This window comes from Gallus gallus, chromosome 6 (genome assembly GCF_016699485.2).
Source record: "Gallus gallus isolate bGalGal1 chromosome 6, bGalGal1.mat.broiler.GRCg7b, whole genome shotgun sequence".
NCBI lineage: Eukaryota > Metazoa > Chordata > Aves > Galliformes > Phasianidae > Gallus > Gallus gallus.
This window is the reverse complement of record NC_052537.1, coordinates 2,571,412-2,598,522: the sequence shown is the minus strand read 5'-3', so window position 1 is coordinate 2,598,522 and position 27,111 is coordinate 2,571,412. Positions and strand designations below refer to the sequence as shown.

General features: G+C 38.1%; 1 protein-coding gene across 7 annotated transcripts in view; it reads left to right on the top strand.

Moving 5' to 3' along the window:
* Window positions 1-27,111, top strand: part of GRID1 (glutamate ionotropic receptor delta type subunit 1) — a 522,559-nt gene that overhangs the window by 264,077 nt on the left and 231,371 nt on the right. For all 7 annotated transcript variants that reach the window (XM_426488.7, XM_015288029.4, XM_025151671.3 and 4 more), the window contains one exon: window positions 23,774-23,979. In XM_426488.7, the coding sequence (XP_426488.2) occupies window positions 23,774-23,979 (206 nt within the window). The remainder of the gene's footprint in view (window positions 1-23,773; window positions 23,980-27,111) is intronic.

Genomic DNA, 27,111 nt, shown 5'->3' with positions numbered 1-27,111 from the left:
AGCTGCTGCTGTGCATGCTGCATGCCAGAAGCACTGCAGTCCCACACAGACACGGACTGTGTCGCGTCAGGAGCGTGCGTGCAGTCGTGCATGTAGGTGTGCTGGGACACGTGCCTTCCTGGCACTGCTGCCCTGTTCTTGAAGTGATATTGCCTATTCCAAAGGCACTGCAAAGTAATTCAGTGCTGTCAATAGTGAAAAACTGGTATTTTTTTTATTAGGGCTGACCTGATTTTAGTGAAAGAGAAGATTGATTTAGCTACTGTGTGTCTGCCATATGCTGAGGGAGCATTAGTCTGCATCTGCAAGGTGGCAGAGGTTGCAGGATGCAGAGCCTGAGCTAGCAGAATGATGGGGAAAAGAAAAGAGGCTGTGAAACAGATTCTTTAGTAAGCCCATGGAGCATGTTGCACTGAATGGTTGATATAATTTTATCTTTGTTCTTGTTTTTTACTGGACACTTTAGGATACTCAAATTTACCTTTACAACCATGTATGTACTTCAGACTGGATGTTTCTAGAACTGTTACCGTTGCATTCTTGAGGGCTATTTTGCAGCTAGCATTAAGAATTGATGATGTCAGACACATGAGCTCCAAATTTTCAAACCCCTGCCTAGGTCTCAGTGGTCATCAGTGGTGATGCTGAAAGATTTCTCATGGGTAAATGCAGTCTGCACGATAGAATAGGAAGATAGCTGCCATCTTGTGTAAACTGGAAGGGGTGTCATGGTTGTTAGAAAAGAGTTCATAGGCATTTATCACAGTGTTGACAGAACAGAAAGGAAACAGCAGACAGCAGTAATGTTATGAACAAAAAAGCAACATAGTTTTGACTGACTCCTGTATATATATATTAACGTATCTGTGAATGAGAGTGGAGTTTTGCCTCAGCAGGTTAGCAGAGAAGAAGGGACGAAGGAAGGAAGATATGGGAAGGAAGCTGGAGGATCAGAAATGTTAGGGCTCGTCTGAAGTGAAATGTCTTATTAAAACGTGGCCATTTCCTTGATTATTTCATTTTAAATGTGTATCAGTTTGGATAACAGGGTTTCTTACAGTCACATTACAGTCAAAATGCCAAGCACAACAAGGACAGTCCTCCCCAAGGTGATAGGAGGCCCAGGGTCGAGTCTTTGTTGTTTTTTTAGGCTTCCCAAACTCATATTAATGATTATTTGTGTGCAGTCATTGGAGACAGACTTGAAATGGCATTTAAGCTCATTATGTTTAACTCTCCAACTATTTTGTTTGTGTTCAAATGTCTCCTTTTGCATTGGAGAATGAAGAGGTAGGATGACCTTTATGCAGGTTTCTAATTCCTTTCTGCCTTAAAATATATTAGTGCATCTCAGTGGGATTTATCCTTGTAACTTGAAGAAGGAAAATGTACTAGGCTAGCACCATGGTTGCCACTGATCTCTAGTTTTTGAAGGAAAGTAGCAAAGCTGAAATTGGAATTTTAGAACTCAGTTAGAGACTTTGATACTTTACTCTGCTTAGTGTGCTACTGCCGAATAAATACACAATTGAATCTTTTTTATTCTAGATGACAAGATTTGAAATGAAATAATCATATTTCACTCCTAACTGAATTTTAGTGCTACTTCAGAAGGGAAGGATTAATTTTAAATGCTTTCCTGGATATTCATTTCCTTTTAAACTGGAAATTGCTATAATCAAAATGAAAACTCTTGACAGTGAATTTAAATGTTCATCTTCTGTTTCTCATCATAACTTTGTTTAATAGACATCTACCGTTTACCAGAGAAAAGCCATTCTAATTCCTCACAGGAAATGAAAGCAATTTCTGTATTAAAATTTCAGCCTGTACGGTGAATGAAGGCTAGACTACACATCACTTTGTTCTGAAATGGTGCTGCATGATTTGTTTCTCAAAATTGATTGCATGGAATTATAAGACTTCAGATACATTGCATGAATTATATGAACAGACTGAAGAAAATTTAGTCCAATTACTCAATTTAGATTTATTTTTTGAATGTGTAAGTATAAAATCATTCATCCTGGTAAAATCTTTATGACTAAAGTCTAGTCAACTGGTCTGTGGTAGCTGTCCAGTAAGAAATGAAAGGTTACTGCTGATTTCTGACAGCAACTAGGACTGTCAAAATGCTTTCTGGTAAGAAAATGCATGGCTGTAGATATGTGAATTCTAATAAAAACTCCGCCTGGAATAGCTTAGTAAAATATCTAATGTTATACTACACACTTGTGGATTTTCCGATCATTCCTGGCGAGACCTGCTTCCCAGACAGACTTTTCTTTGAATAAAACTATGATATAGACTTGATGTGGACTGTTTTTTAATTGAATTCTTGTTTATAAATACAAGTAGCCTGACATAGATCTTTCTTCTAAGTTAGAAAATAGTCTCAGTTCCCTTATAAATTCTGTCCCCAGAACCCTCTCAGTTTGAAGCTTCAGGAAAACAGCCCACAGTTATGTTCTGGTAATTGGTCATTTATTCTAGTTGAATAACTCCTTCACAGTTTAAACTTCTTCCAAGGTCATTTACCTCCTCTGGAAGAGTGGCATATAACATCTCTTTTGAGTGAGCTTTTAATTTCCAATGTGTAAATAATCACCATCTCCCATGCACCTTAGGCAATGTAGCTTTGCTTCAACTGAACCTCTGTAGTGGATTTCTATCTTTTTGGTTTGTTTGCTTTAATTAGTTGCTGTGTAAGGTTTTATTAGACCTGTGCTTTCACTCTCTGCTTTCTGTTTGCCATTTACTAAAGTGGTGTATCATATAATCTGAAATGCATGTACCGAACATGGCAGTGCCATTCCCATTCTCTGCTCTCTCACGACTGACTGTACCCGTTGGGTCACAGCTTTGATTTATTGCAAGTCTGGGCAGTGACAGCAAGTGATGGATCGTGATGGTCATGGTATTTCAAAAGTAAAGTTCAAATGATATTTTAGAAGAATTTTCCCCTCCTTTGAAGCACCACATTTGTAATCCTCCCATAGTGTTTATGGCAGTAGATGACTAGTGATTGATTATTTGCACATCCTATTAGACTGGCATTATTTTGCCAGTATAGCTTTTTAATTAGTGTTGACTTTTTTGTTTGTATGTTTTATTCTTAAATTATCAGCAAGAATTGATTTTTAGAAAGGATCGCTGGTAATATTTTTAATATGACACCAACTATAGATACTAAATTTCTTCATGCTGGCAGCAGCAAGCAATGTAAGGGAATGGACTTTGTCACGGCTTTAATCTATCCAGACCATGGATACTAAAGATTTTGATATTGTTTGATTTTAACTAAAATTAGCTTGATGAGTGTTCTTCTTATTGTCCAAGTAGTGTGGCATTGCAAACCCAATCCTGGTACAGGGCTGGGGCTGCTCTAAGGAAGGCATGAAAGTGAAGTGCCAACAAACATTGCGAGGAGGATATGGAGAGCAGGCGACTTGAGCAGCTGCATTGGGGCCAGCTGGGATGGATCCATGCCACATTCCTCATGGCAGCCCATATCCTGCTGTACAGTATCTTGAGGCAACACTTGCTGGTGTTCCATCTTAAGTCCAAAGTATGAAACTTCTTGTTAAGAAAGATAATTATTTTACTCAATTTTAAGACAGCTCCATCTGCAGCATATTTCCTTAGCTAAGAATAATAGCATAGGCAAAGCTGAAACATTTGGTAAAAAATGTCTTGTTATACAAAAGGAGAAACATATCCAGTATTTAAATGGGATACAGAGCAATATAGTTGCTGGACAATGCAGAGTGAGAGAAAGCTACATATGCTTTTCCTCATACATGATTATCTTGTGTTGTGGAAGATTACAACAGCATCCTAGAAACACTGAGATTTTTGCTCTTTCACACCTTGCCTGTTCTGAATCCCAAAGGAGGGTAGGTGCGTGTCCCCTGCCAGAGTTACGTATGCAGATAGGCTGTGAGTACTCTTTTCAATATCCAAAAGTGAGTACCCTTGTAACATCTCTGTCATGTCTTTAATGGCATTGTGTGGGTATGGTATTTCTAGGCCTCACTAGTAAGCATCATCTCAAACTTCTGTCCAGTAACCGGAGACACTTAAATCAACTCTTTAGGTAGTGCCCTTTCCCATTTGTGAATGAAGAGTCAAGCAACTTTATGAAAAGTATTTTAGTTTTCTGCTTATGTATGTGTTTATCTCCCCACCACCTCCTACACTTCCTTAGGTTTTGCCTAAGCAGCACCTCTCTAAGAACCTGCTTGCACTTACAGCACCACTTCAAGTCTCCTCCTTGCCTGCCTGTGAAGGGGAAGGAACCAGGACTTAGATCTTGAGGAAGATATAATACAAGGGGTTCCCGAGCCTTTAGGTGTTTTTTTAACCATCTCTTTTAAGTAAGAGAATATTACTTCTATTAATGTTGTCTGAGTAGTTTATCTTTTATCATGCCTGTGTGAAAAAATGCTCAGAATGCTCTAGATGGGAAACAGAGACACAGACATGCAGAATTAGGTAATTATTTTCTTTTAGAAAAGCATTAGTTACCTAGTTGCTTAACAGTTTTATTGGGGATTGGCTAGGAATTTTGCAGTTGCCATGAGGCATCTCTGCACACCAGACCTCCAGGCATATTACTGAATGTGATCTGGTATGTTTCATCCAGAGGTGGGGCAGAGACCTGAACCATTGGAAGTATATAAGATGTCCCATTGTTTACTTCTGATGTGACTCTGAAGAGCAAATAATTTCACTCTAGATTTTCTTTCCTCACCTGCCCTTTCTCTGTTTAGATTTACGTTGTCTCAGAGCAGGAACCCTCTTGTGAAGTGCTGCCAGCACCTCTTGCTGTGTGGCCAACATAGAATCAAGGTCTCCCATGGGCTGCTATTCTGCAACAAAACAAAAGCATGACATAAGAGCATAAAGAACACTGGCAAGATAGTTATTCAAATATTGGCTTACATATTAGGAATTCTTTTAGCTAAAACTAAATGTTATGTTGTTGAAAAGATTATTTTTTCTTGTAGAAATAGTTGAGAATTGTATATTCTAAAGTCATGGTTACAGATACCCATTTGTGTTTTAGGCTTCTGGGGAGGATCTAAATAGAACCTGGTTACATTCTCTCTTGCTTTCCTGCTCATGTCCTTCAGGAGCTCTTTCTCTTTTTTTTCCCCAAGAATGTAATAATCACATGCTCATTGATGCTCATTTACACTGGTAATAAAGATAGAATTTAACTTTCTAATGCTATGGTTATTAAAGCTGATTAAAAATTAATCACTGTCAATGATATACATCACATATTAATAGTCTGTATTTTTTCAGTGCCAGATGTGCTCTGGCTGGTGGCTAAAATATTAATCTCTCAATACCTATAACCTACCTGTATGTGATGAACAGACCCAATATTTCTTGAGTGTAAATCATGGGTGTATTCATTTGTGTACTTTCAAGTTTTTAACTAGTGTCGTTTATCTTTTTCAGCATGGCTCAAACACTTGGTAAAGGTTAATATCTGAACTTCAATATTATCAGTGATAATGCAGTTCCCTAGATGAGTAATAAAAATGTGTATATTCACCCAGTGTATCAGATTTAATAAGCATTATCGTGATCAAAATCTGCTAGTACCAAAAGACGCCTTGCCACTGTTTTCTTAATATTACTGCCTTTCTGAAATAGTTGGATGACTTTTTGCTGGAATGACCACCTTCAGAGAAAGGCATGTAGGCCTGATGAGCACAGCCTGCTGAACACAGTTGGCTACAGATTATTGAGGATCAAAGCAGCAGGAAACCATTAAAGATAAATAAATAAATCTTGTATGTAGAGCTGACATTTCTCTCTCTATAAACTAATCATTCCCCCTCAGTCCAAACTGTCTTTGCCCACTTCTTTCTCTATCTGGAGCTGGTAGACAACAGTCTTTTCTAATCTTTCTCAGGCAAATGGAGGGGCAGGGAAGGAGGATGCTGTGCAAAGTACTCACATGTGTAGGGCCTCAGCGCCCACCTGAGAGGTGATGGGGAAGCTGGCAGTCTGCTCTTGGTTACCTTCCAGACTTTACAGCAGTATATTGGAAGAAAATACACACCAAAAATCTGTGAGTTCCTTTTTGTTGAGATTAATTCTGGCCTGATCGTGAAAATTCTTAACCCTTTTTGTGAGTTTGATGTTGTTGAACTGGCGCAATGGATCTTTCATGGCCAACTATTTACTTTCTCAACTACAACCTTGTCCTACCTTGTAAGGCAGTGGGTTCCTTGCTCCTGGGTCAACCTCTGAAGCATGAAATGCCTCGGCCAACCTTGGCTCCTGTCCTCCTCTCTTGTTGGCTTCTCCCCTCCTACCCTGCTTTGCTGCGGCAGGTCTGGGAGGTGCCATTGGAGACACAGGATAGAATCCTGACATTACTGCTGGTGAAATGTATGCTAGCTCCAGTGTTACCTGTAGTAAATGAACTTTTGGGGTAGGCTGGTCTACAGACAGAGTGAGAGCATGCGCGAATTAGGAAGGGCTTTGTGGATGTGCCACCTCCTGCCTGGCCATGTCCCTTACAGAGCAGTTGCCACCCTGACTAATCTGCAGTGCTTGGGAGAGCATCTTTTATAACTGAATCTCTAAGAAGACCACACTGCTTCAGAGGTAGTTCAAAGTATAGTGCAGAATCATCTGCGGGTAGGGGAGAAGGTAATACATTACTGATGAAATGAGGGATAAGGACGCCCTGGTGTAGAGGTGAGTGTATGGAGACAGAATTGCTCAAAAGGAAGGAGCGACTTAAGAGATTTGATAAGCTCGACTGTGAAGAATAAATTCTAATTTTATTAAGTTTCCATTAGTTATAGACACATGTTGAAAGCAAAATTACAAAGTTATCATTTTGCATGTACTGTAATCCATAAAAATTGTATCAGATAAGTTTAATGAACCTGCAGGCTATGGAAATTTTAATTTTCAATCAAATGTGGTTTTCAGCTACTGTTAGTAGAGGCTAAAAAGAAATGGGGGCACAGCTAAGGGGGGCTTATGAGTCTTCTGTTTGTAACATAAATCAGATCATATTAAATCTATTAATCACAGAACTAATAATAGATACCCAAATTAGTTGAAGTGCAAGCTGCAACACAGACACTGTACATCTCGTGAACCTGAGACATGAGACATTTTGGTGTGTATATAGACATTTGAAAAAACTTTACAGAAGGTGGAAAAAGTATCTGTCTAAAGGCAGAGTGATATTCGACCTTAAAATCTCTGTAGTATAACTTGTGGTTTAAAAGTGTACATAAAATCTCTGTAGGATAACATTAACTCCCCACTCCTATTATTTATGCAGAAAGCTGCAACTAATGGCTGCTTATATCTTTAAAGGCTGTGTTTGCAGCTCATTTTCATCTTTTGACTGCCAATGTCACACAAATTGTAAACACAATTATAAATAGAAGAAAGGAAAGTTCAAACTCATCTTACAAAAATCTATAAAATATGAACTTACCCTTTAGTTATTTTATTATATATATGTATGTATATATATGTGTGTGTATATAGCTATATGTAAAATCCTGTTCAGTTTGCTGAAGGGAATTGTAAATCAAAATGACTATTTATTGCAGTGGGAATAAGGGATGGGTTGAATAAAAAATAAAAAAGACAGAAAAGAAACTAAGATATGAAACATCAAAGACAACGTCAGATAAACATCACCAAAATTCATTTGTGGTACTGAATTGCAAAATTAGAAACAAGGAAAAGTTTTTGAACAGTTACTCTGAAAACTTGTTTTCATCATAATACGTGTAAAATGCAAATTCTAATGATTATGTAAATTGTTTTCGAGTACGATTTATGTAGTTCTGACTGTAGAATACCATTTTTGTGAGGTGACTCTGAATACCAATGTAGATCTTTTTTTTTTTTCAACTTGAAGTTCTCGAAGTATCTCAGTTTCTCTACTGGTTATTTTTAGAAGTCCAGGAAAGGAAAGGAAAGTCCAGAAAGGAAAGATTGATTTGTCTATTTTAGAGCACGGGCATTTCCTTTGGCATATTCAGCATATACCCTTTCTTTTGACTTCTGTGGTCATGCTGGATGTAGCCCTCATGCTGATGAGATGGAAATTGCCACGAAACCTTCTTCATTCCTCCCCTATTCCTTCAGTCACCTACTTGCAGGTATGCAGCACTACTGAGAAAATACTTGTATTTTTCTTCATTTATCTTTATTTTCAGGTTTGCCTCTTTGCTACATAAATGAATTTTTTTTTTTTTAAACCAGGATTGTTCATTGAACCCACAGTCCAAAAGATGTAAGGCTAGAAAATTTTGACCCATGTAGCACAAGAATATATTTTAGTTTTCAAATTATGCTCATGGGCTCTTTCAGCTATTTCAGATCTATTCTAGTCTCACACCGGGACTTGTAAATGCTTAATTTGAACCACCATATCCCAAGGGAAGTTATTCTAATGAGCTCAGTGGCTTTCACTACTTTTAAAAATGTATTTTATATGTTGTACGGTTGGTTTGTTTTAGGCTGTGGTTAGCAGACCTTCCTCTGCTGTTTCTCTTTCCAGCAAAAGAAATCAGAAATTATATCCTTGTTTAGATTCTCATTAGACCAAGTAAACTGAAGCTCTTCAGTCTCTTGCTACAAAGCGTGCTTCCCAGACCCAATATCTTCTGTAGACCTGTTCTGGATTTTTCACCATTTCTTTTGAAGATGCTGGATCGGCATGGCAGAGTAAAGCAGCGGCTTTGCTAATGCAGTGGGCGAAGCAACACCATCTCTCTGGTCCTGCTTGATGTGTCCTGCCAGCCCTTTTCTAAAGGAATTAGCTCCTCAGTAGTGTCAGAGTCTCGTTCTCTATAAGAATTAGTATGAAGAAATAGTTTTGCCAAATTAGTAATCACTGAAATCCTTTCCACTTGGAAGTTTTCAACCATGATTCAGAAATAATTACTAATTTTACCTTATTTTAAAAAATGATGATTTACTGGAAACATCCTTCATAGCAAAGTCTTTTATTTTTACCCAGCTTTTCTTTTGGAAGGCTGAGAAAATAGGCTATCAGAGCATAAGAAAGCAGTGGCACTCACAGCGGATGAGAGTTGCAGTTGTTTTAGGTCAGTGTCCCTCTTTTTGAGACTGAATACCCTGTTTCACAGATACAGCACTTGGTGGGTCTTATAAGCTTGAAGACAACTTCACTTGGCAGGTGTAGGAAGACTTGCTATTACGAAGAGTTGTATCAGATTTCCTGCAAATAGAAACCAGATTAAGCTTGGTGAGATGTCTTCTAATACACCTCTAGGTATTCCACTTGTTGGCATCAGCTTCATCCTCCTGCAATTTTGCTAAGCCCATTTGTTTATTATTCATCTATCTATTCATTTATTTATTTTAAATAAAGCTTCCCTTAGGAAGTGTGTTTCCAAATGCATTTCCTGGAAGAGATTAAGGCAGCAGAGGGATGGGAGGAGGGTGAGTGGGGGGAATTATCCCTTTGTATCCTGGGGATGGGCACAGTGGGAAGGGGACCTCTGGCCTTATGTGGAATGGGGGAGAGAAGGTGGAGGAAGAGGTGCTGCTGGCATGCATGCAGGAACAACCAGAGACAGCAGCACAGAGGGCAAAATTTTCTGAAGGTAGAATTTAACAGCTTTTATGAATGAGATCATCTGTGTTGATGGACGTTTGTCCTGTACAAATGCATGTTGTCTAAAGTTTTGCACCGTGAATCTTACACGTGATTTTTGAATAAGAATTTAAAGCAGTAAATATCTTTGTTTCCCTCTGAGAGAAGGAATCCAGCCGTTTGAAGAGAACTGACGTTGTTGCAGAGAGGTTATCTCACGTAGATAATAGCTACTACATTTTTGCTTTTATTTATTTATTTATTTATTTATTTATTTGTTGCCTTTGCTGCTGGGGAAGGATCCTCTCCACTTCTCTGGAATCTAAGCCTGGAAAAGTTGCTGTGATGTTTTTGGCGTTTATTTGTATTATTCTCAGTCTTTTTTCTTTTTCTTTTTTCCCACAACGAGGTCAAAAATGTAAATGAAGCAACAGGCTGGGCAATGTGCTTGTTTGTGTTATTTTCTTCTTTTCTGTTCTCTAGCTGATAGAAGAATTTGCTTCTCTATTCTCACGGCATTCTTCGTTGTCCAGTTGTTTCATTTTCACAGTCAGCTCTACTATCTCTACTCACATCTCCTTAGCCCATGGGACTGTGCACTTCACTAAATCCACTGCAAATTTCAGATGATTCATTCTCTTCTCTTTTAAGTAGATTTTTTACTCACTGTCTCTTCAGATTGTCATCAGCCAGCTGCAAAGTACATGTGGTCTTCTTTTAGTCCTGATATGTTTATCCTTAATTAACTAGTTGATATTCATTCTAATATTCCTCCTTTGGCTTCTGTGCTCAAATTGTACCCTATTTGCTCAAGGGAAATATTCTTATTGCTTGTTATTTATTGATCCAGTAGTGATGTCCTATTCTCTTTCCCTGCCTCTCGTACTACAGAGACCTAAGCAGCTATTCATGTTTTCAGAAGCACTTTTTCTAGAATGGCCTGGAAAGGAGTACTTACTTACACATAGGTAAACCTCTCTGAGTGTAAACACACCACAGTAACATCTTCCTATAAATCTAAGAATGACTCACCCTGCGCTGAACTATTCAGTCATTCTGTGGTTGCCCCTTGAATCAGCAGCCAGCACAGAAGATAAGAGGTGGGAGTTACTGCGTTGGATGTGAGTACACAAATTGAAGATACATGAGTAGAAACAACAGGAAAAATTATTTATTTATTCTTCAACTTGAAAGTCTTGGTAACAGTGGGTGAAAGGAAATGTATATCTGGATCCTATCATGCTATACTTAGCATCTGAGCTTCTTTGTGTTAGACACTTTACATAAGAAATAGATCTTGCTGTATGAAGAATTTAATCAGTGACCTAGTCACTCTCAAGAGCCTAACTTCCAGCCCCCTCACTTTCTGGTGTTAAAGCACATTTTGCTGCTTGCTCATTCCACTCCTTTGAGCAAAAGAGCCGTGTTCATACAGACAGTGAGTACTTGTTTTCAGGGGAAAAAATGATTCTTTTTCATGCAAACAGTGGATAGTGTACTAGAGCCTCGGAGGTGGCTGGGATGTGAAGTTTCGAATGCTGTCACTAGATACGCACAGCAGTGGTTCTGGGGACATGTCAAAAGAAATGAAGTGTGAAACTGTATCTGCAACTGCTTGCCAGGAGGTTTTGAAATGAGGGTGTTTCCAGCAGCTTACATGGTTGTCTCATTCCTTGAACTTTATGACTATATTGTCTGTGCTGCTGTATAAGTCATTGTAGTTTTATATCAGGAGAAGAATCTAAATAAATGCTAACGGTGGGAAGAAGGCAGGCACAGACTGTAAATGTACTCAGTGACCAAGAGCAACATCGTGACAGTATGAGGAATGATTGTATGTATGGACGATTGTATGTATGTATGAATGAAGGGATTTGGAAGAAATATCTGAACTGAAATGAGCCTAAGACACCAAAATAACAAAGATGTCTAAAAGACAATTACTGAGCCTTCTAAGGATTTCTGACTGGCTTTTAGAAGAAGCAATGTCTCAGTGATCTACATCACATTCTGCTAAGAAATCTCTTGCCTGACACCTCCCAAAAATTCATTAATTATAATAGTCAAATACACTTTGAAGACACAGAAATGCTAGAGTGTATTGAGTAGCATCAAAACACTATGATTATCACGATGTTTATGCTCAAGCTATAAGAAAATTAAAAGAGGCATTATATGCACATGGAGCATGAATGGGCTAAGAGAATGTGAGGTAGAGCCCTTATCTCATCATTGTATTTCTGATTATTTACAGTACGTGGAAGTTACCTTACAGCTATAAAGAGGCAGAGCTCAATGTGTGATGTTTCAGGAAAAAAAGCTGGGATTGATTCCACCTGGAGTGAGGAGCAAAATAAAAGATAAAGATAAAAACTTGTGTATTAATCTGAAAACCTGTAGCTAGTTCATCTAGAGTTCAGACAGACTTTCCATGCTTTTGTAGTAAAGCATCACATGCTGAGTAGTTTTCATGGGCTGAGCAGATTTAGTGTGTTTTTTTTTTTTCCTCTTGAGCATTAAATTATGTAAAATTGATGTGAAATCTTTAGTTGTAGTTTTTTAATCTTTTTCATTTTTTTTTTCACTGTGTTATTTCTTACAGAGGTAGCTCTGTTTCCTCCTCTCCAGCTATTTCTGAAGGATAACAAAATGAGAAGTCAGTAATTATGTTAAAGTCTTTTCCTTACCTGATTGATTGGACTTTTGGATGCCTGGCAGTAACATACTATCTTATCCCTTCTGGCATAACTTCTCCTCTTCTTCCAAGCCATTGCTTTATTTGAAGTAACTGCAATTAGCACAGTGTCTGCTTTGGTGAGCCACATTAAGATGTGCAGGTCTGCCAGCCCACATGGATGCTATCGGCACCTGCACGGTGCCGCTCAACCAGCGGTGTTCCTCACATCCTTTTCTAATGATAAATCTTTTCCCAATGGCATTCAGAATTGCCTAATGCATTTCCAGTAAATTACAAGACATTAGCTGGGGAATTAGGTTAATTAAGGGAAAAAAAGTAGACCTCTTCATGTTAACCTTAGGGTATGTTGGGCTTCCTAACTGGCCTTCATATTAATAGTTATATTCAGGATAGATATGATTGTCAGATTTTGGGGACTTGCACTTAAACTTTGTCTTGATGAATCCCACAGCTGAATCTCAATTTAAACATACTGAGGCATATAACTCTTATTTCAATTTCTCATATACATGTATGTATTTATATGTATGGATATGCTTACATTTATATGTATTTATTGGATATGCTGTAGTCTATAAGTATGCAAATAAAAAACCTAGTGTCACTGAAGTAAACTGAGAGAGAACCCTCAGTGAGGGGACAGTATTTTTCCAGGCTTGTAAATATTTCTCTTTGCTACCGCTCTATACAAATGTAGTTAAGAGAAGAAGAAAAGCTATGTTTTCAAGATGGCTTTTGCTTTTGTAATGGAGTGCCTTGATGAAATGTGGGAAATTACTCTTGTCTGGGCACATATGAAACCAATGGAAAGCATGCTTTTCAAGAGCAAGTCTGCTGTGCTTTCAGAATAGCTGCACACTGCAATACAGCCACAAGGTGATAAATACCTGCCTGAAGTTTGGAGAGGAGGGCTGGTAAAAAGGTGTGAGGATTTTGCTTGTCTCTTTTTTTATTACTACTTAAAGAAAAAAGGGCTTAACGTCCTGAAAGGTAGGAGTGCACTCTACACAGCTGAAGTGTTTATCTTGATCATAACCACAGGGATAAAACACAGCGTGCAGTATCTATGTGAACACTTATTCATATGTTGAGAGATTTCATACGTGGGAGGGGACTTGGCGCTGAGATTCCTCACACAAAACTGAGTAAGTGCTTGTAGGACTAAGGCCTAAAACATCTCGTTTTTCATTCTGTTAAAATGTGTTACTTTTGTTTACAGTATGAAGAGTGCAGAATCTTTTGGCACTAATCTTGGTACAGTGTGCTCGGTGTTACCAGTTGTCTTTTCAGTAATCATTACTCGTTATTTTCCAAGAGTGTGGAGCTAACAGAGGGATGCCTGGGGATATTTTAGCTGATGACAAATATAAGCAAATTCATGTTTTTATTCTCCAGAATGTTTGTTGTTTTTTTTTTTTTTTTCCCCCCTCTGGGATCAGTCATGTTGCTGGAGAATAGAATACTTGTGTTTGCCATCATACTAAAAGTGGCTGTCATAATGCAAATGAATTTAGCAGTTGACTTTCTGTTAATTTCTTACTATGAGACAGACTAATTGATGGTCATTATATGTGACATGAACTTAGTTTTTGTTTTCAGCTCCCTCACGCCACCACGAGAGATTCGTTATCTCAGTAAGGATCCATCTTATCTCACTTGTAACAGACTACACTGGAAAACAGAGCAGTCTGTAATTGATTTTACACAGTTAGATGGAGGCAGTACTGCAAAAATGAGCTTCAAAATGTAAAGGAAAGTAAAGAACAATACATAATTTTTCTAATCTGCATTCAGTGTCTGTAGAAAAAATACACTTTGTGAGGCAGATGGGTAGCCAAGGAAAATAAACTTTTCCAGATTTCAGCTGCCACTCCCCTAATTACAGCCTGATCAACTATATTTGAATGACATAGAGTGGCCACAGGGTTCTTCTTCATTAGTTCTGACCTAAACATATGCTCACCATTGCCCTTGACTTGTCAGCCAGTCACCAAATACTGGCCACGTAGTTTGGGATTGGCTCAGGATGGAATTCTGTGCCATCACACTGAAACTATGTTGAATGCTCTGAAAAGGAAAGGAGTGGAGTGGAACTTCTTCAACAACCAATGCATCATTTAGACTTCTCAGCATAAAGGTTTGGAGATATTACGAAACACACTTCAATAAGGATGTGGTTGTCCAAATCTGAGACTGGTTGAGAAGCAGTAACCTTAGACAGAAGTCACATTTTATCAGTGAGAACTCAACCCCCACATGGTCTCACCAACATGAGAGCTTGCAGCTCCAAGAGCCTATTTGTCACTTGTGTGTCTGAGGCTCCTGACTTTTGCTCGAACCTGCAGAAACACTGCAGAGGGAGACTGTTTCCTCAACGGAGTTGAATTATGATTTGCTGACATGTAGTTAAGTAGGTATAACAGCAACTAGCTTCTGTAATGTGTATTTATAGTGTATACTTTATTATACAGTGCAGGTGTTTATAAAGTACATTGAGCACCTTAGCTGAAAGGTGGTATATAAATGCAAGCAATAATTACACTTGCACATATAAAAGAATAAGGTCTTCCTGCCAGTAGCCATCCCTCAAGGGGGAATTTAATTTCTTTATCTGCAGGAATTTTATTGCAATCTCTCTTGAGTTTGGAATATGTTGTTTTTAAAGTTGATTTAACCAAGAGGGACAGTTACTCTGCATTCCATTAATATCAAAGGGAGTGATTCTTTCTTCTCTCTGCTGGACATTTGGCTGTGCACACTTGTCTTTGCATAGCTACAAAGAATGAATCTCTCTCAAATTCTCAGGTGACTTCAGGTTTTCTTTCAAGGTGAAGAGATGCCTTTTGCCTCTCTGTTTAAGACGTTTCCTCTATCCATTCAAATTATTTCAGGATTCAATTGTTTGCAATTGTTTATCTAATTTAGGGTGACTGGACTTATTTTTGAAGGATGTACATCATGTGTCAAAGTACAATAACCAAGCTTAAAATACAATAACAACAATAAAAGTGCATTAAAGCAAGCAGACTTGCAGTCCCAAAAATCCAGCCTTAGATTTTCATTCAGATTTTTGTGTAAAATCATATGGCTTTAAGATTCATCTCAACTCTCCAAAAGAAGAAAAATGCAAGTACATTTTCCTAATGTCTTGGTGGATGGAGGCTTAGAATTACTTACAGTCAGCCAGAGCAAATATTAGGCTCAGTAGTTTATCTTCATTACTTTAAGATAATTTAAATGGTATAAAACAGTCTTCTGTTTAAACGTAGGATGTATGTCTGCAAAATCATGTCTGTCAATACCTCTATTTTTATCTCTTGATAAAAGATACAGCACTAACACTACATATTGTCCTCAGAAGTGTTTTTATGTATTAGCAACAGTAATGAGATGAGGAGCTATTACAGCTCATTTAAGTGGTTCACCATTGGACAAACAGTTGGCAATTATTGCACTTGGAAGAACTAGATGAGTGATTTGAATAGAAATGCTAGTTCTCCAGTGAATTTTCTTCTTACAACAATTGTAGCATATGTCCACTTTTTTCCAACAGTAATGAATTTCCTGAGGTGGTTTCCCTTGTGCATTTGAATGCTAAGTATTAAAATCCAGCAGGAGAGACCTGTAGTTGAGCTTGCATGCTAAATGTGAAAGGATTGTTGTAGCCTTTAAAAAGCTTTTCTGCTCTTGGGCCTCCTGAGAAGCTTCAGTTAGCTTCAGACCAGACCAGCTGCTTCAGGTATGAAGCATCAGTTTTGTAGAGTAACCTTTAATATTATTAATAGTCACATCTGTCTTCTATTTCAAATCAAATCTGAAAACATTTGCTTGTACATGCAACAGATCTGACTTTCTGATTTCTTCTGTATCTCATCCATTCAGGAGTGAAACACTACCGATATCTGTTTAGTCTCTATTTGTAGACTTTTTTGTTATTTAACAATGTAATAAAGGGATCTGTGCATGTAGTGTAACTGCCTAATAAAAATAATTCCCTAGCCATTATACAAACTCAGCCTTTGATATCGTAAGGGGTTCTGGCTAGACCTTTACATTCATATGAGGAGACATGGTAAGATTTTCAGTTTCTTCTGAGAAGTGGTCAAATGTCAGGCTGTGATCTAGACTTAAATGGCAAATCAATGCTCCCTGTATTTTTCAAAGCTTACACTTCTGCTAGTCTGCTTTATTCTTTCCAGAAATCTCAGAATTTCTTTTTTCTTTTTTTTCTTTTTCCCCAGTAACTTTTCTGAGAAGAGAGGATGCAGGGCATTGGTCTGAAGGGTGTTGCATAGTGCCTGGTTGGTCTGGCAGAGCCAGCACTGGCATGTTGTTTTGTATTTGATCTATGCTAGTAGAACTACCTAAGAAAGTGGGAAAAAAAACAGATGGGGAGAAATTCCATTGAGTTCCTGGAAATTCCCAGGTTGAAACTGCTAAAGATGCACTAATCTGGCTGCTCATAGTTTCCATGGACTAAATGAAAAACTACTAGGCTATGGAGGACATAGCCACTGAGGCACTGAGGGTTATGATGCTGAAATACAGCTGTGGAGTGCATAGAAATACACAAGAACTACATCTGCTTGATGTATTCCCTGTGCTGCCAACTGTGAATTGTTGGGAGAGTGTTAGAGGAAAGTTTTGCTGTGTGACTGCTCCTGTTTTACACTGTTTATCCCAAGCAGGTTATAGAGCAAGACAGAACTTCTCATTTGATTGGTATAGCTGTTCTTATGTAAGCTGAATAATAATAATAATAATATCGTATTTCGTTGAAGTAGACTCATGGCTTCATGGATTTACTGTACTTGTATGACTATTAGTTTGCTGAGTGAAATTAGAAAAGTGTTATTTTGATTTCTGCCATAACTAAAAGCATGTAATGAGCAAAAAGGGTCTTTTTAGCAGAAGGATTTTGAGGTGAAACTTAAGAATGAGATAACTAAATCACAGATAGTGTAGAAATGGTGCATTCCATCATTTGTATAAGAACGATCTGTCTGTCAGCAATTACCTTAGCACTGACTGTTGAAATATACAGACAGACATGCGGTAGGTGGGGAGGAACGTTACATACACAGTGAGAGATTATAAGAACAGAGGGGAAAAACAGGTTTTTTAGAAATAGAAAATCAGCCTTACCAATGTCATTTCACATTTCCAATGGGTTCTAATGAGAATGTACATTCAAATATTAATTTAGTCATATCTTGTAGTCATAACATATTGTAATGGACTTTGCTGTTGTTTTTTTCTGGTCTAAAAACTCACGCAGTTAGAACTGCATTGTTAGTCTGTTAGGTTGAAAATCTCAGTGCTTGCTAGAAGTTGAATTGTTCTAGGTGGTATGTGTAGAATAATTCCCATCTGGAAGCATAAGTGTTCTGTTATTTGAATGTTGCCTTCTGCAACTGAGATGTGTTAGCCTCCTGTGTTAGCCCTAGCGCGCACTGACCAATTGCCTGGAAAGGGCCAAATGACTGCAAACGTACACCAATATGATGAGCAGTAAAATGGCGTTTGTTCACTAATACACACAGCTTATATACCTTACTTGAGCTATCGTGCCCTGTCCTGATTCGTCCGTACTGGATCTTAACCCCTTACCACAATTCCTTATTTGGCTCCTATTGTCTCCTCATTCCTTTGCCTTCTTATCTTGTTTACTTCATTAGCAAGGACAGTCTGTCTGAGCACAGCACCCTTTCACTGTGCTGAGGGAGAGGCCTATCCCGTACAGCACGTATCCCTGCAAAGCACCTACTACAACACTGAAGGAAGAGAATTTTGTTACTTATTAACATAAGAAGAGGAGCCACTTCTGATGTATGTCTACTTTCAGTTTTCTAAAATACTGGTGTATATTCAAATCCTTCAGGCAGATTATTATCTCTAGCAAGAACCAAAGATGATATTCAAAATCATTCATTCAGAAAGCATACAATTCAGTAGAGGTCTGATCTCCAGGATGTGCATCTGTTCCTTTTGTTGGTCTTATTATTCCTTATTTCTTATGTACACAGTTTGCAGTTGTGAAAAGAGGTAAAATTAAAGTAGACCCATGAAAATGAAGTGGTTTAGGAGGGCCATTTCAGAGCTTGTAGATTATCTTCCAAATCAGTGAATCCTACATGTGTATTTTATTCTGCCTTAAGAAAATAAATTACAAATGGGAAATGTTATGCACGATTTGTAGTCAAAAGAGACAAACCTACAATAAAGCAAAATATCCTTTTATTAAAACTAAGGAATATCTGTTAAGAGAAGGAAATTCTTTTCTTGTTTTCTCTTGAAGCTTAAGGACAAGGAAAAAATGCCTTGATATTGTTTCTAAACTGTTGGGAAAATAGAATATATTTTTAGAAGTGTGTAAGTGCTAAAATAATGAAACCATCCAACTCTCTTTGACACGCTTGTTACTGCTTAAAAATATCACCAGAATTATGCTCAAATAAATAGAATGCTGAAGAAAAAGTGTGAAGTATAGAGCCTACATTCAAGCAAATGAGAACTCAAAAGCTCAGCCTTTTCTGCCTGAACTCATTGTTTTTCACACTTATTTACTTTTCTCTTTTACAAATGTACAAGTGAAAAGATTGGTGTGGGTTACTTGAAAATAGAGCTTGGTGATGATACTTCAGTGCTCCTAAAATTTACGTGCTGATGGATAAGAGTGAAAGAGTGTGAAATTATTTCTTGGAGCTTCTCCAGCCTAGCCTTTAGCTCCAACTTGTTTCCTTCCAGCTTTTCTCTGTCCATGGTGGCACGTTTCTTGTTCATGTGCTGCTTCTGATTATGTCACCTGGGGTTAGGAACTGATGTTGAAAGGACAATATACAGCTCTCTACCACTTACAAATTCTTTTCTGCAGTGAGCCATCCTTAGAGGCCAGTTGTGCCCAAATGTACAGCTGTTTCACACAAAAATGTTAGCTTTAAGCTGTTTGTGTCAAGGTCAAGAGTCAGATACTACAATTTCATGACAGCAAATGTTATCATAGACTCTACAAACTTTTTTTTCTGTAATCAAGATTGTAGGTAATATAATAAAAATGGATTGCTTTGTAAATGACAAGAAGCTTTACCTAGTGGAAGCTAATGCCACATATGGTATTACGCTTTTAGAGATGTTTTCCAATAAACAGTGCAGCGATCAACATAATCTCAAGCAGTAAAATGATTTTATCTTATAGTCCAATAAATCCCCCTTTTTTATAGCTTGCCTTTGTTTTGCAGTCACAGTAAAAAAAAAAAAAAAATCTTCTCAATCTTCTGTTGTCAAATCTGAATGCATAGCACATCTGTCACAATTAAGAAGAGGGCTCTCAGCTACCGCAGTTCTCTCCCAAACCAGATGTAACTGTAAGGACATAGTTCTGAGTTAGTTCCAGCTACAAACTGCTAATTTCACGTGACTGTATTTGAGACTAGAGTATTTCATACATATCCAATTATTATAGGGTTTTACATTTTATGAGAGAGGTTCATCTTTTTTGTGCGTAGTATCATTTTCCTTTTTGCATGGAGGTGTTGCATCAAGAAGTTGATGTTTGCTAAAGAAAGGATTTCAGATGTTGTCTCTGAAATTCTGCTTGCCGTGTTAAAGGTGCATGAACTGGGTATACATGGACAGTTAGATGATTAAAATCACACTGTGTGACTTTTGTACTTGAGTATAGGCTACACCCTGAGCTAAATTAACTGCTGAAGGCAGAGATTGGGTGTAGGTTGTGTAGATACAGCAAACTGCTGTTTTCTTTCTCAGACAGTCTAGGTACAAGTGTTTAACAGTAATTGAGTTTAGATTGCTGTGCTTTTACTATGAAGTATGAAATTACTGGGCATGAGAAATTATTAGTAGTAGTTCAGGATAATTCTGTTAGAATCTGAGCATTCATAAGAGTAAAGAGTCAGCATTAAGACTACAGGAGACAAAGCACATGCATTTAACAAATGCATTTATAGAAATAAATTCACAATTGAATTTCTGTTAGTATTTGTTTGAACTACCATGGAACAAAGATCTGGTTTTATTTTACATTGCATGGATTTGTGATCTACTAAATGCAGAAAAAAATGAGAAGATCAAATTATTTTCTTATGTGGTATGTCAAACAAAATAAAGCTGAGCTTAATTCATTATGATTTATAAGCAGATGCTCCTGCATATGTGCATGTGTTTGTGTGTTTCTGTACTCATACGTTTTAAGAATTGATTGTCCTCTTGATAACAATAGCAAATAATTATTTGAGAAGAAAGGTCCCATTAGTCAGGCAGCTAAATTGGTTACTCACCCCTGCAAATTGCTCTTCAATTCCCACTTCCGCTTCTGTGTTCCCACCAAACCTTCTCTGCCTCCCCAGTGTCGTGTAGGAACAGGCTTGTCAACGTTGAGAAATATACAGTCATGCAATTCTTTCTAATTGCCAACACTGAATAAATTCATGTTCATTTATATCTGTGAAAAACTGACAGATTGTGTTTGTACACTTGAGCTTGGACAGTTTCTTCCATCTCAGAGTTTGCTTTGTTGTCAAGGTGGAAAAAATATGAGCCCTTTCCCTTTTTTAAAATCGGGAAGTAGGCTGTTTTCCTTTGGGAAAAAAGTTGTGAGGGAATACAAAATGCTGTAAGAGAATACAAAATGCTCTTGCAAATCCAAATTCTCTTACCATATACATGAAGGATTTTATGCTGGTCTACGGCAATTTTTCTAACCAGTGATTTGGAGGGTCAGCTGAGAACATAAGGCAAAGAAACCTATAGCAGTATCAGCATGGTCAGTTTTTGGTAAGCAACCTTCCTTTGTGCAGTGATGACTTCAGATGCTTACACAGACATCAGGTTGTTAGTAAGCTGTGTTTTGTAAACATATTTTCTTACTGTTTTTCAAGCACTACAGTCATTCTGGAAGGACTGAACAGCATTAAAAAAGTCTTTTTCTAGTATCACAGACCCATTAAGTGAGCGTATGTATAGCAATGAACACAAGTTTATTGAATTTAAATTAGTAAAATCCAAACTTGGCTTGACAACTTTAATAAAATGCTTTAACCTGTAGACAGCAGTTGTTTGTCACTGTCATTATTTCAGCAACCTGAAATACTTAGCAGTTATACAAGTGCTGAATTCCTCTTGCATACTCCAACCCATCCTCTCCTCAGTGACTCAGGATTTTGGAGACTAAGCATGCCTAGCTGATAACCTGTGTATGACGGAGGTGCTTTGGGCTTGCCTGTGTCACCAGCAGAACCCTACGAGGGCACCAGTCCTGAGCTGGGCTTGGCTGGAGGCATCATCTTAGCAATTCTGTCCAAGTTAAGTCTACTGTGCTTGTCACATCACTAGCTTCTTTTCTGTTCTTTTCTGAAGCTTCTCCATAACTGTGACTCTTCCCTGAATCTGAGTGAATTACATTAACAACCATTTTCATGTTTAGATAGAAGCGTGAATATACTTGAGGTAACTTTCAGTGTTTTACTTTTCGATCTAGTATTTACTATTTACCTTAATTGATGTTGCACTTAAGACCTTCAGCTGGTGCAACCTGGCAAGATGTTACTTTTGTTACACTTCACTTCACTACACTTTCCCCACTTCTCTTGTGGGGAAAGAAAGAAGAATTTCATGTATGTATTTCATGGTCATGTCACGCCAAGATCAGTACTGATCTAAGAACTTATTCATATGAGGCAACAAGGAATTCTGCTTTCTTGAATAAGGTTGGATTTTGATCCCTTCTCTTCAGTGGTGTCTGTGGTATTGATAATTAAAATTTTATCAGATAGAACTTTCTTACTTTCAGAATTAAACAAACAAAAACAGGTTTTACAATCTAGGTTATAGATACTGAGATCATTAGTGCTGTAGTAAAGTTTTCTGAAGAGAGAACAGTAAATATCTCTCTGATATGCTGAGGATGGTGGGGTGGTGAGTTAATGAAATTCTGCTTGATGGGTAGGGTAGAACCTGGCTCTCTCCCATTGCTGCCCCAGCACCCAGCCTGCTCAAGAGGGCTGTGTCTGGGTGAAAAGAAAAAAGATGATGCCCGCTCCTCTTTGCCAGCTGCCTGGTTCTGTGTCCAGGGGTGATGGAGATGTTCACTATGAATGAAAGACTTGGGGTGAGGCTGCCCTGATGGAGGCATCCTCCCTGGGCCTGTCCATTGGCTACAACCGCTATGATTGCATTTGTGATTCCAAGGTTCTATGGGTCTCATCAGCCAGCATATTTCCAGTTTCCTCATGTACGTAAGATAAAATTGTTAGAGTTATGGTGGGTAACCCCTGCAATTTATCAAAGTAGCAATGCTGCCTTCCATGAAACTCTGTCCCCAATGTTTTGTTCTAATTGCTTTTAAAAAGGCTACCTATTTGGATGGTTACTCTAACATACACTGTTCAGTCTCACCCAGGAACTTTCATAATAGAAGTGTGAGAAGTGAATATGAGGAGAGTTAAAAATACCTTCTTATCAAGACAAGTTATACATATTTGAAATAAAATTAAGGGCTCCTTATGACATGATACAGCCGCTGTCAGGTCACTATTAATATTGAGAGCAACCTGGTTCAATATAAGCTTTGACCTTTCCCTTGCTTGAAATTTCACTACAAAATAAAAACTCAGACATTTATTATTGAAAAATGCTGATAGTCACGAAGACAGAGTACAGTTTGAACCAGCAGTTTTCAGCATGAAAGTATAATGAAATGTGTGTTCTTCCATGTTAATGTCCTAACAAACTGGGTTAGCAAAACTTATTTTGTTCAGTCAGCTTGAAGTTGAGGGACAGAGCTCAAATAAACAGATTTTGAAGGGTTTGTTTGCATAATTTCCCCTATTGAAATGCTTTTTTTTTTTTTTAAAGTTTAATATATCCTAACAGTTTTGAGCTTCGTGTACTGTGCAATAGATTTGTAGAAGGGGAAGAAAAAAGGAGGGCTGTATGTACCCTGAACACCTTAATTTTTTTAAGAGAAAAGCATGCATGATCTTATATGAGACAGTTTGTAGTAGAAGGAGGGTGGCTTAGGGGTGAGATCTTTATCCCCCTGCTTCACCATATCCTGTTGGCTTTCTGCATTTGAGCTGTGATTTGCTTGGGGTGGGACTGTCTCTGCAGGGTTCAGCCCTGCGGCCTTGAGCTCCTGAAGGAGGTATCCACAGCCATGCAGCCACATGTTCTGCTCTTTCAAAGAGGGCTTCAGAGACCTTTAGGGAAGGGAATTGACAGGTTTTCCCTGCTGCCATCGTCTTTGAAAGGGAGCTGTAGGCAAATTCTGCCCTAGACTTGTGAGGCTGTGTGGAATGCTCTTCTGACAGCACTGCAGGAAAAAAGGAGTATTTTTCCACCTAATTAGCAATGCTTGCCTAATTGACAGAGGTTGATGCAGCAGTCTTTTCTTCTTTTATTTTTCTTTTATTTTTCTTTTTGCTCCTATGTTACAGATATACGTGGACTGCAGGGATTTCTCGATCAGGCCTCCAGGCTGGGACTTGATGTGTCATTACAAAAAGTGGACAGGAACATCAGCAGAGTCTTTGCCAACCTTTTCACTACAATGAAAACAGAAGAGCTGAACCGCTATCGGGACACATTACGAAGGGCTATCTTACTCCTAAGCCCGCGAGGAGCCCAGACTTTTATTAACGAGGTCAGTGAACAGTTATTTTTATCATCATTTTGAGAATGTATATGATGACTTATGTGTGATACCTGGCCAGGTTGTGGTAGATTTTGTGAAAGATTTTGACAGTGGTGGTTGGTAAGCATCAGATGTTCTTTGTCAGATCAGTTTCAGAGTATAAAAATGTAACATACATCATTTAATGCAAACTTTGCACTAAATGCAGATGGGGTGGTGGTAGCCAGATGGGCACTTTCAGTATAAAACACAGTTCAGTGGGGAAATAATTCTTTTTCTTGGTTGTCTTTCATACCAATACTCTTATCTTGGATTTCAACCACTGTCTACAAGTGACAGGAAAGTCTACTATGGTATATTAGAAATGAAATGTAACATGTTTGGGAATATCATCTTTGGAAATCTCCAGACTTGTTGCAAAAGTGTGCATTACTGATGTTTGGCAGCTGAATCACAGTGTTCTATCAAGTACAAAGTAGGAATCGTATGTTTGCCTTTTTCTTGATGATTTCTTGGAGTCATTAATGCTCATTAGGACAGGGATGTGGCTGTTGGGCAAACTCATAATTAATGTTGTGCTAAGGGCTAATTTTTGGCACTAATTAGTTTTATCCAGCCTTTAAAATATTGAATAATGGATTATTTTGCAGAGCTTTTTATATGTCAGAGTTGAGAACACAAGTTGGATCCTCAGCCTAACTTTCACGTATGTTTATTGGTGAAGAATTGGGCTTTTTTTTTTTAACCAACCAGGGATAAGGCTGAACCAAGAAATTAAAATATGGAAGTTTTATTATGATGTGCACTAGCTAGAAGGTCTGTTGCCTTTCAATGTCCCAGACTCCTACAAATGTTATCAGGAGTTACGTGTAAGCCTGGCCAGAACCCTGCAAGTCTCAGAGTGCAGGGGCTAATGTATTAAACTGTTTCACTACTCACTTCACCTTAAAGCAGTGTCTATTATAGGCATTAAGGCTAATGATCTTGATATATTTCCAGATCCCTGCAGGAGTTTAACTGTAGGCAGAAATGAAAAGTAATTTATTTGGCAATCTTCCTGTATTGAATCTTGATTGATTCAGAAAAGCTTTATAAAAGAAAATGTAAATCTTTGAAAGGAGCTCTCAGAAGATTCAGGATGCAAGGTGTGTGAGGTAGGGAAGAATCCCTCACTACTGGAGGCTGAACATAGGCAGTAAACGCAGCTGATTATCTGCAGTACAAGTTCAGATGGTCTGGAATAATAACTTTCTGCTTAATTGAAATACACGTTTTCATATAATTTACAGAAATACATTGTTCACAGGATACAACAGTAGAAGGAAAATTACTTTTGATTTACATATTTCCACAGTTAGTAAATATTTCATGCTATAAGATAAAGACTGAAGCTGGATCACTAGCAGTAATACAGCTTGGAAGCTGAGGATTTTAAACAATTTTTCTTTTAATATTTGCGGGAAAAAATAAATCTCTGAGATAAACAGCAATTTAAGAATTAAAAATCAAAGACTTGCTTTTTAAAATTTGGGTTTATTAATTTTTTTTTTTGTTTGTTTAACTCAAAAATTAGATTTTAAAGAGAGGAAGTTGGATTTAATGCTTTGTTTCCAAAAATTCAGGAAGCACTTCTTTCCTGTACGGGGGACAGGCACTGGCACAGGCTGCCTGTGGCATCTCGTCCTTGGAGACCTTCAGCAGCCACATGGATGTGGCTCTGGGCCCCTGCTCTGGCTGTCTCTGCTGGAGCCGGGGTTGGGCCCGATGGACCCAGAGGGCCCTGCCAGTCTCAGCCACTCTGTGATCCCATGTACAATTTCTGGCAATGTACATTCCGTATGTAGCGGAGATTCCTTATTAAGATCAGTTGCTTAGGTGAAGTTTTGTAGTTGAGGAAAAGTCTTTCGGAAAAACTTCAGCCAGTTTTGATTAAAATCTGCTGGCTAAATGACAAATCTTGATTTTTATTTTCTTTTTGAAGTGTTTCATACAGACCCTCGTGTGGAATTCATAATAAAAATAAGAGACTTCCTCAGACTGTCTGGATTATGAACCCTGACATGAATGATTGTAACAATTTTTTTCTAAGCAAAAGTCATCCCTCTCAGTCATTGGAAGCTAGCATGGGATTTATTTTGCTTGTTTGATATTGAAAGTGATACATTTTTCCCTCTAAAAATGTGGATTCATGGTTCAGTCCTGCTTATCATCTCTTGGGTGGGCAAGAGAGATCCCATCTAACTTCAGATGAGATCTGGAGTTAGAGGACTCTGAAATCTCATATATGAAAACCTTTCCAAAGCAGAAAAGAACTCAATTTTAGGATTTTTTTCTTTCTTGGTTTTTGTTTAGGCATCATTTTTACTTCACTCGCTTTGTATTCTCAGGGCCAGATTCTGTGATGTGTCAGCCTCACTGCAGCAGAGATTACCGACATTTTCAAAGGTTTTAAAAAGATAATTGATAAATAAAAAGATAAAAAGATAAAAGATAAATAAAAGACTTTGAGAGAAGGGGGGAAGAGAGGGGAAAAAAAATCTTTTCTATGGTATAGGTATAAGCATGTAATTGGTGCATTCAGAAAACAGAATGTAAATGTATTTATAAAATATCAGCCATCCCTGTTTTTGTGTTTAAAGGTTATGCTTTGGGATTAAAGCAAACCTCATCTATGGAGCACATGTCTTTCCTTAATCCTTTTAAGAAAAATGCTTCCTTCCCCACCTGCAGAAGTCCTTCGTGTGTGCGCTTGGCTTGGTGCCATTGTTCAGTTTGCAAGCAAGACCAATCTCACCTACAAGTAAGCACGTAAGAGCAGAAGTGAATTGTTATTTTTTTGAAGACCAGATGATGTGATTTCCCCGCAGGGAAATACATAGAAAGAAAAGAGGAAAATTCAGTCTGTGAGAGATGGAGGGGGGAGCACATGGCTGTTATTGTCTTTGGCCCCTATGCCAGGATGTGAGGTTCAGAAGGCTCCCTAGACCAGCCTATAGAGGCAGCTGGGTTCTGCCTGACTCTTCCTCTTGCCAATGGATATGTTTTTTTGATTGCAAGTAGAAGTACCTTTGTAGGGATTGCTTTTATCATTAAGAGCTCTGCACTATATAGAGACATGAAAACAGTTCAAAGATTGGTGTC